Here is a 24,443-nt window from a genome sequence, read left to right as displayed (position 1 = left end):
ACAAACCAAAATCACAGCGGACCAAGAAAATGTAATAAGATAATCAGAATACTTTAACAATCATCTTAAACATTGTGACTTTTTTACACAAGGTGTAACAACGTTCTGACGTTCTGTGTGTTTGTGTGTGTGTTTTTTCTGTTCCAGATCAGGACTCACAGAGTTTTAGGGGAGCAGGAGTGTGTGCGAGCGGTCATGTCGGAAGGAGACACACACCCGTCGTTCACGCGGGGCAGCCGCACCCGCGCCAGCCTCCCCGTCGTCAAATCCAACAACCAGACCAAGGAGCGCTCGCTGGGTATCACCGCTCACTCTCTCCGATATTCACACCTTCTCCAGTTCAGAGATAGAGAAGTCGGGGAGAAAAAAAAATCATCTGATTGTCTGACTGTACTGTAGGCGACAGGTCTCGGTTTTATGTCTTTAAAAAAAAAATTGTTTTGTTTTTATTCAAATAGTTTCTAGAGATGAGAAACTTTTCCTCCCGTTGTTTTTGTTGTCAGATCTGCACGTTCTAATAATGTAAATCTACTAAATAGACTTTTGCATCACAGGATTTTCTCCAAACTGCTGTCTGACTTCTCACTATTTTCCCAGACGCGTGGTGCGCGGTGGTGGTGATTTATTTAGTTTTCCACACTAAAAACCTGCGCCTGCTTTTCGAAACGGTTTAGTTTGGAGGTTTGGTGCGATCCCTCAGTTAGGAGTCGTATCCCGTTACATCTCTCTCTCTCCCTCTCCCTCTTTTAAACACAACACCGAGGCGAGGGGAAGCCCGAGGGTTGGGCTGAGCGTGCACCAACAAAGGAGCTGGTGTTGGAGAGAAGCCCGTGTTTTGGATCGTACCATGTGCCGTGTGTGTGCGGGGTGGCGTTCCCGTGGTGTCGAGCCGAATCAGGGCCACCGCGCTGCAGGGATTTATTTTCATTTTCAATAGCAGGAGTTTAACATTCCAATCACACTCTCTCACACACACACACACACACACACACACGCACGCTTCACTTTAGACTCTTTAGACTTCAGGACATAAAATGTGGCATGAAATTGATCATTAAGGCTGGATTTAGCTCCTCCTGAAACTCAGACTGATGTTAAGCAGATGTGTTTGGTCTGCATATTTACTCTCTGCCGCTGAAATTCTTTACGAAGCTCTAAAGTCGGTCCAGCCGCTGCTTTTAACTCAGGAAAAAAGTTAGCTGGCTAGTTGGAAATTTTACAGAGATGAGCACCGTTATTATGAACACAAGTATTATCGGAATGCTTTATTAGGAACTTTTTTTTCAACATTTTCGACTTTTTTAATTTATTAAGATTTACAATATGTTCATATTTTTTATTGATGTAAAATTACAGCAGATATTTTTGTTGTAATACAAAAAAAAAAAAAAAAAACGCCGTAAGCAGAATACAATAAAGGTCAGAATAATGTAAATATTAATGGCCTGGAAAGCAACTGTATATTTATGAAAAGGGGGAAATTTGTATTTAATTGTATTTAGTTTTTTTAAAGGTCGCACTGCCATCCTTCGCCTCTTGTTTTTAATCATTTATTTTTTAATCATTTAATAATCTCTAAAATGTGTATAGATGAGATGGTATTTAACACAAGCTGCCAGTATTTACAGTTTCAGCGTAGCCGTTCATATGGCGATATGGGAGACACGTGTGCTATGTGTTTATTTTTCACGGCTGATAACGTTCAGGTTTTTCTCCCCGGTTGCTGGGGTTCTGTGGTTAGCGAGGTTAGCCGATGAACTCTGGAGCTGTGTGTGCTGCAGAATAAGAACTCCGTATCGGTTAAGTTAGACGGCTGTTGTTGTTGTTTTTCTCTCCAGGTGTTCTGTACCTGCAGTACGGCGAGGAGACCAAGCAGATCCTCATGCCTAACGAGGTGTCGAGTCCGGATACGGTGCGCGCTCTGTTCGTCAGCGCTTTCCCCCAGCAGCTCACGCTCAGCATGCTCGAGTCGCCCAGCATGGCCATCTACATGAAGGACCACGTCAGGAACGTCTACTACGAGCTCGCCGACGTCAGGTGGGACTTTACACCCAGCTCTAACGATGTCATCAACAGTTCTCAGCACATACAGTACCTACTGCTAGTGCTTGGACACCATCAAGGTAGAAAGTTTTCACCGTGTGCCAGAGACATGTGTGTCTGAGTCATTTCTGAAACGCTGGCCTCCCAGGAACTCCTTTAATGGCCCAAACATGTGGAAATGTTTTAAAGCGCGGTCAGGACTGTACGGGGGACGTGGCGATCACGCCCAGCCGAAATAGACCATCTGTTCGCGTTTTCATACTGTACGTTCGTGTCTGTTAAAATAACTGCAACCTGTTTTGACAGTCGCCTCAGGTGTGTGTGTGTGTGTGTGTGTGTGTGTTGACACACGTTCACTCCCATAACTTTTAAACGTTGTAAACAGCCACGCCCAACTCTCTGTACAATAACACACACACACCGGATCACTCTCTCTTTCTTTCTTTCCTGTTTGACTGGTGTGTGTGTGTGTGTGTGTGTGTGTGTGTGTGAGCCGCAGGGGACGGTATAGAGGAGGGTGTGGAACAGAGAGCCACCCAACCGCCTGCACGCAGCCTCACACACACATTCGACTTTTTATCCGTTTATAGTTACGTTTAATGTGGAACGTTTCTGTTATCAATCTGGAAACAGCTGTCGATCCCTATGATGATGATGATGATAATAATGATGATGATGATGATGTAATCTGTGGGCGTGGCCTGATGCGATCCTGTCTGAGATCAGACGCCGTCATGTCATATCACATGCAGCATTAATTCACACGTGACGGAATCCCTGGTTTCTGGTTCATTCGGTGGTGACAATGATTCTGATTCTAAATCACGTGCGCTCACCTCTCACGTGACTGTGTGTTTTTTCAGGAGCATCACGCCGCACTCCTACCTGAAGGTTTATCACAAAGACCCCAATCAGGCTTTTAATCAGAACTCGAGGAACAGCAACGGAGACGCCAGAGTGAGTGATACATACACACACACACACACACACATACACACACACACACACATCACATCTTTAAACAAATATCTTCTAACATGTCTATATCCACACTCTTTGATGATGATGATGATGATGATGATGATGTCATCAACCTGACTTGTTATACACAAAAAGGAAACTTGTGTCAATTCTTTGCCGCACTGTTTCTTTTCTTCACGAGCTCTAAACGTGACCTAAACCTTCAGGAGGCCAGACGGTGGCATTAGCATTCCTGTTAGCATGTGGAGCGGATTAAGCCGCTATAATGGGAAGCAGACCTGCAGTTATTTGTGGTCTAATGAAAGCCATGTGTCGAGATTTTACAGGAGCGCTTTATCGTCTCGTATCGTCAGATCCCTCGGCGCAACACAACTGCCCGTAAATGCGTGACTTCTTTAGTTCTTTTGAGTTTTTATCTCTTCGATCAGGAAAAGTGAGTGAACTTAGCGTGGATTGGTTAGCATCGTCGCAAAAAAGTACCAGGACAAATAATGTACAAAAAATATATATACTAGACTGTTTACAGATGAAGGTGTCATTTTGATGAAGGCTGTGTGTGTGTGTGTGTGTGTGTGTGTGTGAGTGTGTGTGAGATGACTGACATCAAGTTAACGATAATTTCATCCAGTTTGGGCGCCACCAAGTTCACCTTACAGGAAACAAATAAATCCCGCTGAACATCAGAAAGTCAGGAATAATTCTGATTTTTTTTTTTTTTTTACGTTCAGACCCCAAGAAACCTCTGGAAAACATTCTCCAATGACTCCACCCTTATATCATAATGACTTGTTTATCCCGTTAAGAAAGGTACAGCTGTGTCTGTGTTTAAGCAGAGCAGCGGAGATAATTTGTTTATCTTAGGGCTGAGACAATGTCAAACAAACAAACAAACAATAAGTAAATAAAATACCATGACGCTGAGGTTCGAATGAGTTTGGTGTGATGAAGCTGGGTTACTGTGACCGATATGAAGTTGATTATTCTCCCGTCTACATGAAAGACAATTCTTACTTTTATCCATCTATAGCAGGGGTCTTCAAATCCAGTCCTGGAGGACCAGTGTCCAACACAGTTTGGTGATTCTTCGTCCCAAACAGGAAGGGTGTGTTTAGGTGTTGGTGGATTGGTTGGTGGATCATCAGGAAACAAATTAGTTTCATAAACTATATGAACATTAGTTCCCCCACCAAACTATTTTTGTTATATATTTCTTGAAGTGAAAAAAATACACATATAGAAAAAGCCCCATGTTACTACAGATCATAAACGCAGTGTTGGAATGCGCTGACGCTGGAGACTCCTTCCATAATTGTTCCCTAGAGATCTCCACGAGAAGCAGCACCTGGCGCCCTGTGAACAAGGCGCTACTTCAGAAACAGTATCAACACCTTCTGACCAATCAGAATCCAGAGTTCAACAGCAGTATAAGATAAATAAAATACTATTACAGGGTGAAGTCGTGATGAACATGATCTCAGCTCTTGGCTGCTGTTCTTCTGGTGTCTGATGCTCGGGCAGTTAAAAGACGCCAGCGATGTCGATTAGGGACACGGCGTTACCACAAATTGTAGCTAATAACAGTGAGCGTGTGTGTGCGTGTGTGTGCGTGTGTGTGTGTGTGTGTGTGTGTGTCTGGCTCGCCGTCTGAAACCGTCACACACAAACACAACACAACCAGATGCTGATTTGGCAAAAAACGGACTGTAATGAGCTGTTTCAAATGATTAACCAACATGGCAAAGAGACGTTTTTCCAACATGTCTCCGAGAACGTTTCTTACATTACAGGGATGACGTGCCAGGTCAGACTGGAGCATTTTCCTTTCATTATTCCCAAACCTCAACTGGAATTCCTGGAACAGTGTGCCTGTGAGATAGACTCACCCTCGGGTCATGCACTTTGACCTTTGCCTAAGGAGTGTGCACAGTGTGTCCCTTGACTCATGCATGTGTGGACGTATTTACCATCCTGTACTAAACACCACAAAGAGGTTGTGCTGATTACAGGGGGGTCTTGGAAGCTAGCGAGCTAGTAACGTTAAGTAACTAAAATAGAACATAATGGAAAAAACCAAAACACAGTTATGATTTAGCATCCAGGTTAAGGTTGTTTATATAATTCAATTTGTAAACATATTAATTATGCAGCACTTAAAACATTAGCCATGCTAGCATTATTGAGATTAGCATCGGACAGAGAGCGGCCCTTAGCATCGTCAGGATTTAGGTGTCAAAGTTAATTTAATTGTGGTTTGTTAGAGTTTTTTTATATTTATGGTCATCTTGGCCACTTCTACAAAGTGTGTTCAGGTCAAACCAGGACTTGGGATGAGGTTTCTGGTGAATGAAGGTGTAAGGCGACTCTCAGCCTCAGTAAAACATCCGTGAATGACGATCCTGGCCGAGGTGGTTCCTTCCCGTGTTCGAGTGGAACACCTAGTACTTGAAAATCGACTCGTCAGTGGTAAAGTGCTCGCCCTATCATCCGGAGATCGTGAGTTTGTGATGCTGTAACCTCTCGCAGCCGGAGGTCTAGAGAGAGCTGATTGGCCGAGCCCTCTCAGAGGGGCGGGATGAGGGGTACTTAGTGCTCGCACATTTATCACGGCTCTATAGCCAATCAGGAGAGAGCGGTTAGAAAAGATGCGGTCGGCTGGCGTCACGTGGTTCACTGGAAACATGTTATAGTCTTCACCCTTCCGACTGAGTGATAGTAGCTTAATGTGGGAGCCCCCTAGTGACAGGGAGGAATTGAATACCACTAAATTAGGGAGAAAATCGGGTAGAAGAAGATAAAAAAAAAGAAAAGTGACTTGTGTAGAATACGCAGCTGTGTGTGTGAACTGTACACACAGTCGTTCACCAGGACCACTTGCACTAGCTTGAGCCATTAAAGGAGTTCCTGGGAGGCCAGCGTTTCAGACATGAAGCAGGCAGTCTGGTCATGGCTCTGGTGTACTGAGGAGATTTTACCTTGATGGTGTCCAAGCTCTAGTGAAACACTGCGATAAGTGCATTAGTGCAGCCGAGGAAAATATAGAGAAATGAATCTTTTTTTCTTTTAAATTTGTTTGTTTTTAGCATATTGTTTATCTAAAGCATAACATCAGCCTCGTCTTTATCCGGAATGCTGATGAGACCTCCGAGGCTTAAGACGGAATGGCGTTGAGACTTTTGAGAGTCGGACTCTTATAGTCACGCCGAGCCAAAGAGAGAGAGAGATAATTCTCATCACTATTAAACACGTTACAGGAGAGTAAATGGCGTGCTGTCATCACTTATCATCCTTGTGTCAATCCTGCCACGCCCATCAGCACCACGCAACATTTTCAAAGCGAAATGACAAACGTGTACGTGCTTCGACACGCTTGTTAACGTCCCACACCTGTTCGCTGAGGCTATTAAACGACTCCTCATCTGGTTCTAGTGTTTCATCGGGATCTTTCAGCAGTTCAGCTGTGGATTAAATCTCTTTAGGGGGTTGGAGCGCACAAAGGCAGCTTCAGTCAGGGTTCTGTGTGTGTGTGTGTGCGTGTGTGTGTGTCTGAGATGAACCTAAACACTGAATCAGGAGATTTTTCCATGAACTTTACTGCTTCTCCTGCACGCTGACGTGTTAACGATCCCGCTGTTTTATAAGCGTGTGTTTGTGTTTCCAGTTCACAAGAGAAACCTGAACCGTTAGTCGAATGGTTTATGTGCTAGAGTTTAAGCACCTGTCGCAACACGCCTTCCCCCGAGGATTATGGGTAATGCATCTGCTTTGGAAGCGCTGCACGGCACTGACTCTCCCTTGCTTTTGTTTTATATGTATAATAATAGGTTTTATTACAGAAAGAAATGCTGTTCATTCGGTGGGTGGAGCTAACATCAACTAATTTGCATACAGCTAACCAGCAAGAAAACTCTTACATTTAAAAACTTTGAATAAATAACCAAGGAGAAATATAAACATTTATAAGAAATATAAATACATAAATATTTATGAGAAATATATATATATTTATAAGATTAAAAACGGTTAAAGCTGTAGTAAGGACTTGCGTATTATGCAGTATAATAAAAAAATATTTAAAGATTTTTACTTTCTTGTAAAAAATGTTTTTAGCAGCAATAACACTAAATATTATATATTTTTAAAAAAAGCTTTAAACATTAAATTTAAGAACAGCGTAGGAAAATAATAGTGATCAAAATAATAAAGAAATTCCAAAAATAAAAAAAATATTGTAAAAGAAGTGAAAAAAATTTATGAAATGAAATGCTTATTAAATGTCAATGATAAAAAGCAGAGGAAATGAACTCGAGTTTATTGTAAAGAAGAGGTTGATGAAGTTTCGGCCGCCTTTTCTACAGCACCGGGAGGTTTTTATTGGCAGGGTTTGTGCTCCGTGACGTCTCGCAGTTATTGCAGCACGTTAACCCGAAGACTCCCCGAGGTCTTAAAGGCGGCGTGTGTGCTGCGTCACTGACTCTGTAACGTTTCCCATGTGTTATATGACACGGCTGTCTGATGTGAGGCGGTCTGAGAGCGAGTGCATGAACAGACACATTCTGATATCTTTGATTGTGAAAATGATGAGAGGTGGGCGGGGTTTACTCAGAGCGCTCCGATCGTCCTGCAGGCGTCTGCGTTTCGCTTGGCCTCGACAGGTTCGGGCAGAACCGCTGTTGTGCCCCGCTCTGCCCTTTGTTTAATCATAACAACACAGTTGCTAAACCTGGTTATTAATGTGAACGGGGAGTCGTCCAGACAGGACACAGTTCCATTCTTTTCATCTTCATTAGAACACGATGCCGGTGACGAGGACAGCGGCTTTTCAGACCAAATTCCTCTTTAATTCCACCAAAATCTGTCTTATTGATGCTCGTTGTTTCCCACAGACAGGTTAATCCTCAGGCATGGAGGTGTGTATTGTCTGCTGCACGTGTGTTTTCTGTTGCGTGCAGATCTCCCTCTCTCTCTGGTAAACAAATGCAAATGAACATGAACCCACTTTCAGCCCCGTTCCGCACAACACAGTGTTTCTCGAAAGCTGTGAATGGAATCAAAGAGTCTTTACACGTTTAGGGTCTGTTTGGTTAAAGTTTAAAATCTTAAGGTGAAACAAAGTTAACCAGCATAAAAAATATAAAATGTGTCATTTACATTAAAGTACAGAAACTGTTCATTCTAGTATAACTTTCTTTTTTGTTGTTGTTGTTGCTAAGTAAAAAAAAATTAACATCAATTGGTTTGGTGCAGTATTTCAATAACGTTCATCAGGCAGGTGTTATTGCATCATAACATGGAAGAGCCAATCATGTTACAGTATGCAAATACATCCTACACATTATCAGAGAAGGGGGTGGGTCATTCTTTGAGAAAGGGATTTCTATTTTTAGAGCTTGGATTGTTTGATTATAAATTATAAAGTGTAAGTATTAATAGATATTGATCATATTTTTTACATTTTCACATATTATAGCACTTCTATAAATCATGAAAATCTATAGATTGTGATATAGACTTATACAAGCTTTGATCAGTCCACGTGAGCCGATGGGTCCCACAGTCGAGATTGATTTACTGTAAACTGTTTGTTAGGTATAAAATGTTGATGTAAAATCTATAAACATGATCAGGATCAGCGGAAGAGGAAGAGCCACTGCTTAAAATGAAAACATCAAACCTCACTTATCTTCTTCTTAGATTTCTCGTGAGAGGCTTTACAGCCCCAGACAGCAGCCGGCCGGTGGACAGCCGATGGGTCCCACACTTCCTACACCCCAGAGTCCCATCCAAGGTCCCCAGGGTTCTTTGTCTCCACCGCTGGCTCGTTCCGTTCCTTCCTCACCATCGCGGTTCTCCTACAGCTCTCGCACCATGCCTGCAGGCGCCACGCTCCCCAGAGAACGCATGTCTAGCACGCCATCTTCCAGCGCCATCCTGGAGCGTCGGGATGTCAAACCGGACGAGGTCGTGGATCCGTACGGGTTCCCCGAGACACGTCTGAGCATGTCCGATGCCCCGGACGGTGCCGTCTTCCACCATCACTCTCTTTACAGGCAAAAATCGCGCAAGTACAGCGAGAACCTGAATAGCCCGCTGAGCCCGAAATCTCAGAAAACTCCGCCCCCTTCGCCTCACAGAGTCAACGAGGTCAGGATGATCGATATCCATCCGGGACAGAACCCACACGTGATGGTGGAGAGGACAGGGTCCCTGCGGAGATCTTTCAGGAAGGAGAGCAACGGGACGCTGGAGGCGGCAGCGAGGGCCAGAGGGAACATGACGTCCCCGGTGTACGCAGATTTACACGGAGAAAGGCCGTTCCAGGGGCTCGTACCTAGAGCAGATCCTCAAGGGTGAGACTCATTTCATATTCAGTTACATCACACTTTAGGTGTCACTTTAGGTCATCACTGACAGATAGGGGGTGTGGCTTAAGGATTTTGGGATGCGTGGTTTGGATGTCATTTGTGGTCGTATATAATTTAGCTAAACAAATGCTAGTATAATTTACATAATAATTACATACATACTAAGTACATTTTTTCTAATTTTATTTTTTGTTTGTAGAAACACATTTTCTGCCAAATCCAGATGTCAGTTGAGTGGCCTGTCACTAGGGGGCAGTATCAGACACCAGATCAGTTTGCTAGCTTGGCTACCACTAAATAACCAATAATCTAAAATTACATATAGCAAACTAAATAATAAAAGTGTGAAAAGTATTTAAAGTTCATCAACAGACATTTTTTCTCACCTGATGTCAGAATCTTTTACACCTACGGTAATTAAATTTAAATGCATTCAAAGACTAAATATTTTAAGTAGCTGAAATATATTTAAACATATTTTATGAACATCGTAATCTTTATATAAATTAGCTGTGAACATTGTGTTCACACTTGTTATGAAGTGCATATGAAGTGATGAGCTGCGTAAAAAAAACAAATTCTTAGCACCATTAGCTAAAGCTAGCTACGTGTAATTTTAGCTGTAGAGATTTTTTCTCTTAATCATTTTCACCACATTTAAAGAAAGTGTTGGTGTTTTGGCAGTGTTGTGTCATTTTCCCGCTCACTGTGTGTTCACGCATGTGTGTGTGTAAGAGGATTGCTACGAGCTAACTAGCATAAATGTTCCACTTCGTCATCGTCAGCTAGATTTAGATTTAGCTTATATTTAGAAACTTTAAAGCAAAATTGAGTCATTTCTAGTCAGAGTAAAGGGTGTGATGAGGGTCGTGTTGGATTAATTGGGGTAAACGTGGTTTACTTTTCCTTCAGCAAGCGCATGAAGGTGATGGAGCAGCAGTTAGCCAGTCTGACGGGTCTGGTTCAGCACGCGCTGTTCAAAGGGACGAACTCCAGCGGGGGAAAAGAGACGGCGAGGTACACTCCAACATCACGACGAAAAAACTAAACATAAGCTCATATTCAAGTTCATATAAATTTAAAGAGCTGGTTGTACTGTGAAACTGACCAACACAACTTCTCTGACTTCAGTGAGGAATTGACCTCAGAGCCTCAAGACACAAACAGCGGTGGTTAGTATTAATTCTCTTTATGTACAACTCTGTAATAACCATCAATAATTCATTAATTAGTTAAAAATGATTAGAAGAGTGTATTTTTTTCTAAATCATTTTTAATTAACTTTAGCATAGATATCTTTTTGTCACTGTTAACTAATATAACAGTTACCAGTGTAAGCATGGTGCTGAGTCCATATATGGAAATATAGGCGTGCCCCAAATGGGTGTGGCTTTAAAACCATAGATAAGAATGTGAGCATGGCATTAAGTCTATATATGGAAATGTAGGTGTGGTCTTAGTGGGCGTGGCTTTAATATCACAGAAAAAAGTAAGCATGGCTTTGATTCCATATATGGAAGTATAGGTGTGCCATGAGTGGGCGTGGCCCTAAGGTCACAGATAAGGATGCGATCCCATATTCTTGAGTTTATATATGAAAATTAAGGCGTGTCCTGGTAGAGTGTGGCTTGAGGACCATATATTCAAATTAATTCTATTTTATTTGTATAGCGCTTTTATCAATTGTGATTGTCGCAAAGCAGCTTTACACAATCTAAATAATTATTTAAGTTTGTCTCTAATGTGAATTTGTACGAATCAAAATGGTCAGATAGTCCCTGATGAGCAAGCCGAGGATGCCATATATGGACACGGGGGTGTGTAATGAAGAACATACTGTATGTAAATGCACGTGATACAGACAGTTTTGAGGCATTTGCGTGTGTGTGTTGTGCAGGAGTCTCCCCGGTGGCTGCGTGTAAGAGTCCCATCCTTCAGTCCGAGCCTCCCGTGTCTCCGTCAGTCAGAGACCCGTCTCTCGGCGTCCTCCTCACCACCTTCCGCAGAAACGTCTCCAGCCTCCGCCAGCAGCTCCATCAGATCCGACAGACGCAGGCAAGCGTGTCTCTATCACGACGCTTTAAGCGCTTCGAGAACCTGCTTGTGTGTTTGACTTTTTCCTGGTGTGTCGTGTCCAGGTGCAGAACCAGGTGGAGATGAGGACGATGTTGAAGCAAGCGGAGAAGGAACTGACCGCGAGAATGTGCGAGAAGCTGCATGTGACGGACGACCTGCTGAAGAAACAGAGGATGGAGGTGGACGAGGAGAGGCACAGATACGAGGTCATGGAGGAGAGCGTCCTGCTCCAGTTGGGGTGAGACGCTAGCATTAACATTAGCCACACAGCGTTAGCCCACAGCCAGAGGGTTGTGAGTTTACATCCCAGCTGGAAGTAACATGGGTGTGATGATGCAGGTTTACCGCTAGCACCATGAAGTTTATTATTATCCTATCACAGGTTTGTTTCGAGAGTGTTCAGAGCGCCATTTGTTGTGTTCCTAACACACACACACACACACACACACCTTACACACGGGTTCACATTGCGCAACCATGTGTGTTTGATAATCAAATGAGTGGGATTTGTCACTCTGCCTCGGAGCTTAGTTCCCCCCCGAGGCCTCTCCAGCCCAAGCTGAAGGCAAGCAGGCATCATTTTCTCACATCACAGCATGAGAAACTGTGTGTGTGTGTGTGTGTGTGATGGTAAGTCAGACATGCGTGCAGGACAGAGCTTTTCTCTTCACTGATCTGTGACTCGGACAGGACGTTGGTGTTTGCTGAAGTTTTGAGCCGTGCTGCCGTTTGTATGAAGATATTTTGCAGTTGTTCGTACCTGAAGCCCCACACACCCAAACCTCCCTCTCTCTCTCACACACACACACACACACACAGTAAACAATTTCCAAGCGTGTCAAACAGGTTTCAGCTCTTTGCCTGTCTCTCACTGCAATAAATCTTACCGACTGAAAGAAGAGTTCACTGTACAGAAATATGATTTACACACGAGCAGATATTCAGAGCGAATCAGAGCTTTATTTCATTCAAATATCCTGATCAAGAGAAAGAAATCATTAGTCTTACTCTTCATCGTTAGATTTTCATTAGTTTTACATTTTAAAGTCCATGATTTGTTTTTATAATCACTCAGTCTTAGGTTGTGCAGAATGTTTGGTTCTAACGTATTAGATTGCGGTTCGCTAATTAACAGAATATAATTTCAGCAATTCTTCACTGAAGGATAAAGTTGTAAATAATAGTTTTTTTCCATAACTGCCACTAGGGGGAGTCCTCTGCTGTGTTTATCTGGAAGTCGCGTGTTAACGATATTAACGTGTATCTTATCATTACAACTTCTTTTACAGCTAAGATGTAAATAAACATTTTATAACTCACATTGTAGCCGTTCTAATCTATATTAAAGTCATTTTGGTCTTTCTTTCAAAATGTGTAAAAGTGTAAAAGTCGTCGGGATTGGAAATGCTACCGAATTAAATTTAATTGAAATTTCCGAACAAAGATGAGATCTGATGATTATTATTAGTCTAATACACGCAAGGCATGTGTCCTTGCTTTAAAGCTGAAGAACCTGTAAATGATGCTATGGATTATTTTCACAAATCATTTTAAGTTGCTTTGCTTCGTTATGAAAATTGTTTTCGCATTAGCATTATGGCTTCCCATTAGCACGGCTACCCAGCTGAGTGTAATAATGGAACTTTTAATGCAGATAACAAGACGACGGTGTGATGAACCTTGAACGACAAGTTTCATTATAAAAAGCATCTAGATGGAAGTTTGGATAAAACCAACGTTGTGAGCGACTTTTGAGGAGAACTTTTCTTACAAGAATAATGTAGTTAAAATGTAAGCTGTGGGAGCCGAGGCTCAGGTGGCTGAGGATCTGGATGCAGTGCCAGTCCGATTCGAGAGATTTCAATTAAACAGTTGTTAAATGGAAATGTTTTGAGATATTATAAATCTGCTTAATCTGTTAACCAGTTTGTCGTGCATTTCTTTATTCTAACATTGCATGTTTATAATACAAGTTAATCTGAGTGTTTTAAAATTGTGATAAATCCTGATCCCTGATCTATCGCTTTAATGCAGACAGCGTGCAGTTCTGTCCTCACTTGTGTATAATGCAGGACTACGTTCATTACTAATGTTCATCCTACAGAGTGCAGCTCTACAAGCCTTACAACAGGCGAGTAGATGTAGTGAGATGTTGTGAGATGTTACTGAATCATCGATCGTTACAGAGATCTGGAGAGACATGTGGAGGAGATGAAGAGGAACTCCAGCTCAGCTCAGAGACCCGTGACGCTGCGGGATGTTGAGGACGGAGCGGTTGATCTGAGGAAGGTCGGCGAGGCGCTCGCCACGCTGAAAGGTAAACGCTGTCACGCGATACAGCTGATGAAACTGATCATGATTGGTCTCATTGGTCTTATTGTTATTAATGCTTTAAGTCTGGATGAGATCAGGAGGTAAATCACAGGGAGGAACGGAGCCACACTAACGTTTCTTTCTACCTAAAACATATGAATATGAAACATTCACATTTCATACACTTAAACAGATTTATGAGGGACGCACTGAAGTTTCTCCAGGTGAAAGTGGGACGTCTTTACAACCGAAAGAGAAAAGAACTACTGTAGAAAACAGATTCATGAAGAACAAGAACTCTCTGAACCTCCGTCTTTAATTCTCCCTCCTGTCTGGTTTGATTTCACAACACGACCTGGAGCTGAGAGGATCAACAAGTTGGTTCAGTTTGCTTGAACGGTCATGTCTGTGTGTGTGTGTGTGTGTGTGTGTGTGTGTGTGTGTGAGATCAGGAGACTTCCCAGCTCTGCAGTCGAGGATGCACACAGTCTTGAGGATGGAGGTGGAGGCGGTTCGCTTCCTGAAGGAGGAACCTGAGAAGATGGACAACATGCTGAGGAGGGTCAAAGCCCTGACTGAGACTCTCAGCATCCTCAGAATGTAGGACCCCCAACACCCACACACACACACACATTTCTTAAGTAGTTTCATAATCACATGGAAGCAAGAGTGTGTTAAAATGTTCACGTCATTTTCATGTGTGTGTGTGTGTGTGTGTGTGTTGAGCAGATGTGCTACAGAAGGCTCCCTCCACTCTGACCCGATCTCCGTCAAGCCCGAGTCACCCGATTCCCCGATGCCGACCCGAGACTCGGCCACACCTCAACAGCAGTTATCGTCAAACCCCACCCCCTTTACAATCACCTCTTCTAACCCCGCCCACTGCGAGCTCGTCTCCGTCTCGTCTCCCATCATGGCTCAGAGGTCCTGCAGCTCGGCGCTGATCCCGAGTCAAGGGCGAGACGCGCCCGCTGTGGTCCCGGTGACCCCCGCGAGCCGCGAGGAGACCGCCGTCGTCCATCAGATCCGGGACGAGACGCTGAGTGGAAGAGACACTGTCGAGAGGGACAAGGTGAGGAACATAGATCATGTCTCCAAGCTCCAGTTTCTATTTGGATATCGTTTGTACTTTCCTGTCTCTCTTACGTTTATGTCTCTTTTTTTTATTTACTCTTCTAGATTCAAATTTTTTTTGTCTTTTCCTTTCTGTCTTTCTTTATTTTTGTCCTTGTTTTTTCCTTCTCTTTTCTTTTTACTCTTTATTTCCTGTCTATTATTTCTCTCTTTGTTCGTGTTATTACTGAACCCTGGCGTGACTCTGGCTGCATATTTTAGATTTTGAAATTCAAGTACACATCATTGTAATGTATTAAACACAGGTACAGTATATTGGTCCGTGTACACAGCTCTGAAGGTGTGTCTCGTGTGTGTGTGTGTCTCTTCGCAGGAGGTGGACAAGAGGCAGGCCAAGGACAAAGCAGACATGGAGCGGATTTTACATCAGACTCAAGCCAACCTGATGAAGAACATACCTGACCTGGAGCTGACCAATCAGGACAAGAGCAAGGTCTCGGACACGACGTATGTGCGGCCCGACAGAGTGGACGCTCCTCTGTCTCCACCTCCAGGTCTGTCCAACCGTCCTTGTCACAAATCAGCTTTAAGGAATCAGGAAACTTATGTAAATAAGTTCAGATGTAAATTAAAATGATCAGATTGTCAGTGATGAACAAGCCGAGGCCGAAAACGGCAGTAGGAAGAAACCTTGAGAGGAACCAGACTCTACAGCGAACCCATCCCCATCTGGGTGATAACGGATAGCGGGGATTGATCTGCACTCATACTGTGTGTTAGGAGACTGAAAGTTCAGTATAACAGGAAATGTCTTTAAGTTCGTTATTGGAGGCTCAGGTAATCATTTTAATAAGTTTATTAACTGCTGATAATTACTTATTCACACCGGGCCAGGCAGGTTTAAACAGCTTTTTCCTTTTAATAAACGAAATCGTCATTCTATACAAGGTAAACATTTTAAATCTTTAAATCTGTGCTACCCATCGGGTCGGTGATCACTGGGTTGTATTTCTAATGGTCAGTGTAACGTTGTGTCACTGTGTGATTATAAACCCTCACGCCTTCCTGAATTAAGCTCCGCCTCTGCGTGACCCAGAAATGTGATTTCAACATACTTTTATTTCCGTTTGTTCGTTTACAAACAGAGGCCACCGCTCCAGCCGAATCGGTAGCACATAAACCGGTCCAAACCAGTTCGGAGTGTGCTCCTAAACCTCCTCCTCTAGAGAAGCCTCACAGGGCCAGCGTGGACCGGGCGGCGGCCAATCAGGATGCGGCAATTAAATCTCCTCCCCCTGCTCCGCCCCGCAAACCCCAACTCTCCGCGACGGGACTGACGACCGGCCGCTCTGGTGAGGTCATCTACACCACCCGCAAGGACTCCGCCTCCTCTCAGGTGTGTGTAAGAGGGAGAGACCTTGTTTAACCACATTCTCAGACACTACGCTGAGCGTAGAGAGGTTTACACTGTCACTCAGGCACAACTGTGACCTGGACATTTATCTTTATTTTTTACGACGGTAGACTAATTTCCAAGTATACTGTACATTACACAAACCCCCACCCCCTACATGGGCTTCGTCTCAAACCACATGCTGTATATTATGATATGCAGTTTGGGACGTGAGCAGAGCACAAAAAAATGTGTTATACAAGTTATACAACTATAAAAGTTTAGTTATACATGCATTATGGGTGCACAAACATTTGCAAATGTGAGATTACATGCTTACATCACAGTGTTCAGTGAGATATTCACTTTAGACTTTCCTCAACATGAGCGTAAACACCAGCGCGGTGTGAGTCAAGTGTGTTTTCTCTTCAGGAGCGAGAGGAGGAGGAGGAGGGGGGGCAGGAGGAAGTCGCTCTCCAGTCCAAACCACAGCGAGTTCGCCCCGAGTTGAAACCCAAACCGCGTATACGTCCGCCGATCAATGCACGTGAGGAGGAGGAGGAACACGATGAAGATAAGATCGTAGCAGAACTTCAGGTGAGTAGCTGTACTGTATCCCCTGCTCATGCACACACACACACACCCAAGCCACATCCAGTCTAGGCAGGTAAGACAGAGTATAGCGTCAGCATTGGCAGTGTGAAAAACACACACACAGAGATGGGTGGAGGTGTTCTGAAACAAACACGCTTGGTTTATGAGCGCCCCACCCATCCTGACACCAACACACCGTCCTCAGGCATCATCTTATACTGGGACATATTGTGGTGTTTGGTGCCCTCTAGTGGAAAAATCACATGCTCACAATTTTCCAGACAACAGTTGACCTTTTAAGATTTTGCCTACTCATGTACTGTAGCTTGCTCTTGAAATGAAATACACACTGACAGATAGTGTGTGATGCTAACACACACTCCACTCCAGGTGTTTGAGAAGTACCCGGTTAAAGACTTAGAGCCCAGATACGTTGTCGACCTGACCACCCACCCGCTCCCAGACAGAGACCTAGAGCCAGCCTACACACTCTCCTCGTATGACCCAAAGGTAACGGAATGTTCAGACTAGCGCCCTCTAGCTGTTTGTCGCCATAATGCGCAGTACTAGCAGTACTAACACTTAGCCTCGATTTGGCTTTAACCATGCTTGCAGTGCTTCACGTGGCACACTGATATCCCTAACCCCTCTTACACTCTCACACACCTGCTGCTCGATGGAACAAGGAACGATTTAACTGCATGAAATGTTTGCTGGACTAAAGATGCATCTATTCTGTGCCGTCTTTCTCTGTGTTCCAAAAAGAGCTACGGGGGATAACTGAGGACGTTTACTTCGTTACTATATTTCACGTATCTGTTCTTCACTTGAGTAGTTTTATCAGAGGATACTTTTTTACTTTTACTCCGCACAAAAGATACAGCAAGTATCTATACTTTTTACTTCACTACAATTCTGCATGGGGTTGCGTTACTGGACCACAGTGGTGTGTAGCATTTAAAGCGGCAATTTCGCCGCCTGCTGACTGCTATGAGTAATTGCGCGACTTGCATTTCCGTCCAGCCTGATAATGTAACGGGTGCTTGAAATCAGTGGGATTGCTGGGTGCAGACAGTGACAAAAACAGCACGTTCACAATCTTCGGAAAACAGAGAGAGAAAGAGAGAGAGAGATTTTTGTATAACTATAGGAGCACAAGCTGTGTACTTTTGATTTTTAAAAGTATCAAAAGTACACGGAAGCGAGAAATAACCCCCCCCCACACACACACACACACACACATTCTTACTTTGGTTTCCATCAAAGAAACGTTTTTTCAGGCGCTGAGAAATATAAATAACTTAGGTCATTTCTGCAGGTCTCTTGTGTGAAAGTCTAAACGTGATCTTCTAAAACTTGATCTCCTAGGTGTTCTTGGAATGCTAACATACATTTCTTTCCCATTAGGGTCTTATCTGATGAACAACCTAAAAACATGACAAAACATTTCACATTTAAATTTCATCTAGGATTAATTCATGTCTCATCTCCTCTTTAGACATTCATTTCTCAGGCTGCTTGCATGATTTCTGCCAAGAATAACTGGATAAAGCTCCTGAACATCGTTTTATTATGTGCTTAAGTCAATATGCTAAATGTGAGATTTTGCAAATATCGTTCTGTCTTTAAAAATGTTAGAACACAGAAGATGGAAAACTCTCTCCTCATCCTTCACCTGGAAATGGGGTAAAAACATTTGACTTAGTTTGCCATTATTTCTTTCAATGTGTATTTAAGTTGTGTTACATCTCATTCAAAATCTCCATCTGTTTATCATCATCAGGTCATATATTACATCACTGGCACTGCAAAAGCATCCAGCGACAATCCACTCGGAGGATCTGAAGCCCAAAACGAGCCCAGAGAAGGAGCCATTTCCTCGTCTAAGGTGGCGCATCCGAATTCTCCTGATTTTACCCAACAGCCAAACGTACTAACGCCGTCTGACTTGACATTAGATTCCCCTAAAGCAGTAGAAGAAACCCAGAACGTGTCAAACGACACTAAGATGACTTATGTAAGTCTTTATGGAACTCAAAAGGACGTCAGCAGTGCCAGAGACGAAGCAAAGGTTCCGAAAGAATCATCTGAGAAGCCAGAGAATCAAGTGTTGGCATCTTCTGAAAATTTTATTCAAGCTTCTGAGACACCATCCAGCAGCGGACCTGATGTTCAACTGTCTAAATCACTGGTGCGACCAGAAACGTTGCTGCTCTCAGATGAAACCAGGTACCAAGAAGCCAAGCAGCAGGTGGTAATGAGATTCTCCAGGGGTCGAACCAGTTACACAGAGGAAACCAGCTTGAGCCCTGACCTTCCTGAAGAAGAGGCTCCTCCTCCATCTGACAACATTGCATTCATGATCACCAAAACTAAAGTGCAGGCTCTGTCCACTGGGGAATACCAGCAACTAGTGAGCTCCAAGGAACAAGAAGTTGAAACTGTTAAAGTAGGCACGGACGAGTCCATGTCCACCCCAGACTATAGTGAGGATTACAGCAAGAAACCAGTCATCATCGTCTTTGACGAGCCCATGGACATCCGACAGGCATACAAGCGTCTATCTACCATCTTCGAGTGTGAAGAAGAGCTGGACAGGACGCTCTCAAAGGAGCGCATCATTGAGGATACTGAGGAATTAAATGAAGAGGAGGCGGCCAAGAATAGGGTTGAAAATCAGTACAAGACCAGCAGGAAATTAGAGAGTACTGGTAGGGGTAATCATCTCCAAGTGCCTGGCCAACACCAGAACCTTAGTGAGTGCTCTTCTGCAGTGTCAGAGGATGCATCCCAAGCAGACCTCCCTGGGGACGCCAAGCAAGAAGCTAAAAAAAAGTTTAAGTTCAAGTTCCCCAAGAAGCAATTGGCTGCCATTGGGCAAGCCCTTCGGACTGGTACAAAAACAGGCAAAAAGACTCTGCAGGTGGTGGTTTATGAGGATGAGGAGGAACCAGATGGCACACTAAAGGAAGCAAGAGAAGCCAAGAGATTTGAGATTAAATCCAGTATAGACTCCACCAATCTTGACGTTTCTACCAATGAACCGTCCGAATCCCAGACCATCGACCAGCAACCCTCTGCAGGAAGGACTAATGAGATTTGTCAAACTGCTTACAAAACCTTAGACAGCCTGGAGGAGACCATTAAACAACTAGAAACAACAATCACAAACATGAACCCTGGACTGTCCCCCGATGCTGCTTGTAAGGACCTGAAAGTCAAAAGAGTTGCAGAGAACCAAACGGCGCCGACAGAAAGCAGTCCTTCGAAGAAACCAGCTCCTATTGGACCAAAACCTCAGAAGCCTCCTCAGCTAAAGAAGCCTAAAGTGCAAGTCCAAACTCCTCAGCCTCCTTCCTCCGGCGACACTAAACAGGTCTCTCGGTTCAGCCCTTCTCGCCTGCCTCTCGGTGCTTTGGGTTTGCCTCTCAGGTTCCTCCGTTCTAACCACTGACTTTAATCCAATGTGAATGTGTTTCGGTGCCTGTGGGGTGGATTTGCAGCGGGGAACCCTCTATGTTCAGTCCTGTGTGCGATTTGTAATGATTTCTAGAGTCTTGCTGGGTTGCTGTTCTTGTCTTTACTACTTCGCTTTTTGACATGGTGACGGTATTTCCTATCCGACTGGTTTCTTTTGATCTTTGACGTGATCGATCACTTGATTATGCATGATGTAGGGTTCAGCATGCTGGCTGTACTATCCTGGTTCTCTGAAAATCCCACGTATTTTCTTCTCTCACCCTTTGCATGCTCAATTAGCTCATCCCTGATTTGTTTCCCTTGCCTTTTTTGTTTACAGAACGCCAGCGGTTCCTCGCCTACAATTCGGGTTGCTCCGCCCAGATCGCGGCAACAACCAGGAAGTGCGGAAAAACCTCCAAAACCACCAAAGCTCCAGGACTCCCAGAGCCAATTCCGACAGGTAGTTTTACTGTAGATGCTACCTGTAAGCAGGACGTGTGTAGGTTCCTGACATCTCGTTAAGAGTCGCCTCTACTGTGAAGGGTGGTTAGGGACTTGAGCTGCCCATCCAGAAGGTTGATAGTTCAACAGCTAGCACTAAGATGTTGGATCTTTGAGCAAGATGCTTAACTTTCAATGCCCCAGTTAGAGAGTAAGTTGCTTTGAATGAGAGCATCAGCCAAATAAAAAAGTAAATAAGTTTATATATGTGCGTAAACATGTTACACAATCTCACAGATTAACACACAAAGAATTGAAAAGTGTTTGGAGAGAGGTGGGATTAGTCACTTAGCAAAATATGTTAGCTTTCTGCTCCTGTGAAGTGCCAACTTTGCTTTTGTTTTTATGTTGCCTTTGACATATCTAACCAGCAAGACCCAAATACATTTGGTTGCTGTGTTACAGCTAGCTATTTATACACATTATACACATCTACACCTTTGTTAATCCACATTCCAGCGTTTTTATTCACAGGTGGAAACAAGATCGCCTTCGCAGCTTGCAAAGAACATGCATGCTTCTAAATGCTCAGCCTTATTCTGTACTAACTCTGGAAATCATATGTGCATTTGAGCGTAACCGCGCCACTCATCTGGCAAGCCCTCTGTCAAGTCTTAGCCATGGCATCTTCTGTCATGCAGTAATCAAGCTTTAGCAGCTGATCTGGCTACAGTTTCTCATCCTCATCCTTCTGCTCGCTGTCTCTGGGTCGAATTGTACCCTGCGCTTATGAAGCAACGCAAGGTTTATACGTCAAGAAATCCTTCTGGCAACATAGTGACTTGCTGCAGAATATATTTCATAAACATGAGATTTCTCATGAGAAATTTAATGTTTATCTTATGCTATCCTGGAATTAAACGTGAACCATGGCAACCTTCAGTAAATTTAATTTAGGCCACACCTACCTAGCAACCACTATTAAGTGTTTTGAACCTTAAAAAATAAAATGCCGCTGTGAGTATGGGGTGAATCTTGCAGAGCTTGAGCTTCAGCCTGACATCATCAGCATCAGAGCAAGCTTATGAACATGAACACCATCAACTTTTTTTTTTGCAAAATTCCACCTTTGCTTATGTTTTCTTTTGCAGATCTTTTACATGCTTTGACTTGTTCAGTTTGGGATTGTTTATTTTTTTTTTTTTGGTTTGGTTTTCGTCAGTGTTGTTTTTGTGCACTACCGCTGCGATTTGAGGCGCGCTCTCTAACACTTGCTAACGGCATCATGACTAGATCTAGTGCTGGTGCTTTGGCGTAGGTTTTCTGTTTAAGGCGTGGGATTAGATTAGATTAGATTAGATTAGAGTGACTACCGGAGTTTTGTTTTTTCAGAGGTGTAAGAATTACATGGTGGGAATATAACTAAAGTGTACTTTTTTTTCTGAAAATAAAAAAATTATAAAGTCTTATTTTTCCTTATATTACAAACTGAGAAAGACTAAAGAAGTGAACTGTGTGTGAACTTTATCAGTGTTTCAATTTTGGGTTTTAGCGCACTGCCAGTTTTAGCTAACGTTATTCTTTTACATCTTTCACTTACAACACCAAAGTTACGTTTATTAGGATGTATTTTTTGTTTGAATCGATCTTTAGAGAAAAAGAGAGTGTGTGTGATGTTTAAATATAATACTACTAAAATATCCTGAGTAGTTTAGATTATATTTTTGTGCCACTAATAGTGTGATAAACTGCATACACAAGTGATGTGTTAATAATAAAAAGAAAACTGTTTTCATTTAACTGGCCAAAGTTCTCTGCTATGCATGCCTTCTAGGTATTTCAACATGAACAGTCTCATGTTTGCACAAAAATAATGCTGTAAATATGTTCTCGGTTTTTGTAAAACGTGTACAAAGGCCGTGCGGAGGAAAACTCATATAAAGGTGTCTATGCAATAAAGGACTGTCACTTAGCACGGCTCTTTGTGTTCTTCATTTCACGAGTTTGCTGAAATAAATAAAGGACGAGATTAAATTCCTCAGAGGAACATGCTCAAGGCTACAGCTGCTTAGAAGATTTTTCTAAAGTCAGAGGAAAAGCAGTCACAGAATAAAAAATGTTTTGAAAACTTTTCCATAATGGGATTTAACCAAGCTAAAGACCTTTTTTTATATATATTTTGTTATGCATTTGTTATACAGACATGTGTGTCTTAGGCAAATACAACTTCAGACAAACAACACATGACTTTGTCCACCGTTGCCATTATTAAACAAAAAAAGGAACCAAAAAACTAAATATGTGGTCAATCCTAAGACGCCCTTACTGATTCCACAGGATTTAAGAGAATAAGTTGCTAATCATCAGCGCTTGATTAACTGATCCTCAGCAGGCATGCAGACCTCTAAAAAGCAGAAGTTTTGGCAGTTTGCCGGTCTGGGGCATTTAGGTGTGTGTTAACTCAATGACAAGTGGGAAAACATAAGAAATAGTATTAGAGAAGCAAGTGTTGCTGAACATCAAACTGGAAAGAGCTATTAAACAATTTGAAGTTCAACATTCTACAGTGAGGAAAAATGATTAAATGTTCTAGCAAAGTCACCCCAAGGTCAGACTTTGCAATGCGCAAAGAAATACAAAAACCTACGAGCTACATCTCAGACCCTACAAGCCTCACATGTAACATGTTAAAGTCCATGACAGCACAATTAGAAGAAGACCGAACAAGTACAGTTTACGCGCACGGGTTGCCAGGAAAACTTCTGTCTAAAAAGAGGATAGAAGCATCGACGAAGGTTCACAAAACTGTATCTGAACAAACCAAAAGACTTCCGGAACAATGTCCAGGACAGATGAAACCACAGTGAAGTTGTTTGGCGAAAATCAACCAGCAGAGGGGTGATGATTCGGCCTTGTTTTTTTACCTTTGCACCCTGGAGTCACTGAGTCAACTATGAAGACAAGTCTACTTCACGATATTCTGTGGCGGGATCTTAGCAGAGCTCTGTCTACGCGCACAAAATGATCAAGTCAAATTATTGCTGCTAAAGGAGATCTAAAGGGATCTACAAGCTTTTGAATCACGGGGTTCCCACATTTTGCCCACATTTTTTTCTTTTCATTTTATTAAGTTTTGTGAAAAAATAAAAATAAAAAGTTGATTTTTATTATGTTTTCACAAAAAACACAGAATTAAAAGAGAGGGTACCATTTTTTAGTTTTTACATGACTTTATACACATACACAATCTTTCTCCTGGTTAACATTGGGGAAGTTGTTCCACTTGTCACAGCACGTATCAAATACATAATCTTTTTTTCCTGAAAGCAAAGTTAAATGTATTTTCTTTATATTAATTTAAAAACATTCTACTGCTCTTTTTACTTTTGCATTCCTAAATAAAACATTTTTAAGCTAAATTATAAAATGATTTGTTATTTTTGCACACAAGAACACAAAATATTTCAATCAGAAATCTTGGAGCAGGAGGTTTGAACTGAGCAGTTAATTTCTTAATCCAGATCTAATGAACTTACAACAATGTGCTGATGACCAAAATACATTTTAACTGCAGGCTATATGTAGAAAAACTTATTTTATTACATTGGAAATCATAGGTTAGTTCTAGACAAATTATAGATAATTTTTTGCATAAATATAATAATAAATCAATAATCCTTAGAAGAACAATAAGGCCCATCGCA

General features: G+C 42.6%; 1 protein-coding gene across 4 annotated transcripts in view; it reads left to right on the top strand.

Moving 5' to 3' along the window:
* The window catches only part of si:ch211-207d6.2 (sickle tail protein homolog), a 61,176-nt gene extending 38,465 nt beyond the window's left edge, over positions 1-22,711 (top strand). For 3 of the 4 annotated variants that reach the window (XM_053486561.1, XM_053486563.1, XM_053486564.1), the window contains 19 exons: positions 148-298; positions 1,839-2,037; positions 2,907-3,000; positions 8,716-9,371; positions 10,299-10,403; positions 10,518-10,558; positions 11,284-11,441; positions 11,525-11,700; positions 13,649-13,779; positions 14,228-14,375; positions 14,505-14,847; positions 15,223-15,403; positions 15,995-16,245; positions 16,675-16,839; positions 17,227-17,346; positions 18,475-18,522; positions 18,620-20,212; positions 20,636-20,758; positions 21,274-22,711. In XM_053486561.1, coding sequence (XP_053342536.1) covers positions 148-298; positions 1,839-2,037; positions 2,907-3,000; positions 8,716-9,371; positions 10,299-10,403; positions 10,518-10,558; positions 11,284-11,441; positions 11,525-11,700; positions 13,649-13,779; positions 14,228-14,375; positions 14,505-14,847; positions 15,223-15,403; positions 15,995-16,245; positions 16,675-16,839; positions 17,227-17,346; positions 18,475-18,522; positions 18,620-20,212; positions 20,636-20,758; positions 21,274-21,372 — 4,782 coding nt within the window. In that variant the 3' untranslated portion in view covers positions 21,373-22,711. The remainder of the gene's footprint in view (positions 1-147; positions 299-1,838; positions 2,038-2,906; positions 3,001-8,715; positions 9,372-10,298; positions 10,404-10,517; positions 10,559-11,283; positions 11,442-11,524; positions 11,701-13,648; positions 13,780-14,227; positions 14,376-14,504; positions 14,848-15,222; positions 15,404-15,994; positions 16,246-16,674; positions 16,840-17,226; positions 17,347-18,474; positions 18,523-18,619; positions 20,213-20,635; positions 20,759-21,273) is intronic. The other variant, XM_053486562.1, reaches the window with a different exon arrangement.
* The last annotated feature ends 1,732 nt before the right edge of the window (positions 22,712-24,443 follow it).

Source organism: Clarias gariepinus, chromosome 25 (assembly GCF_024256425.1).
Source record: "Clarias gariepinus isolate MV-2021 ecotype Netherlands chromosome 25, CGAR_prim_01v2, whole genome shotgun sequence".
Lineage (NCBI taxonomy): Eukaryota > Metazoa > Chordata > Actinopteri > Siluriformes > Clariidae > Clarias > Clarias gariepinus.
This window is presented reverse-complemented; position numbering and strand designations above follow the sequence as displayed.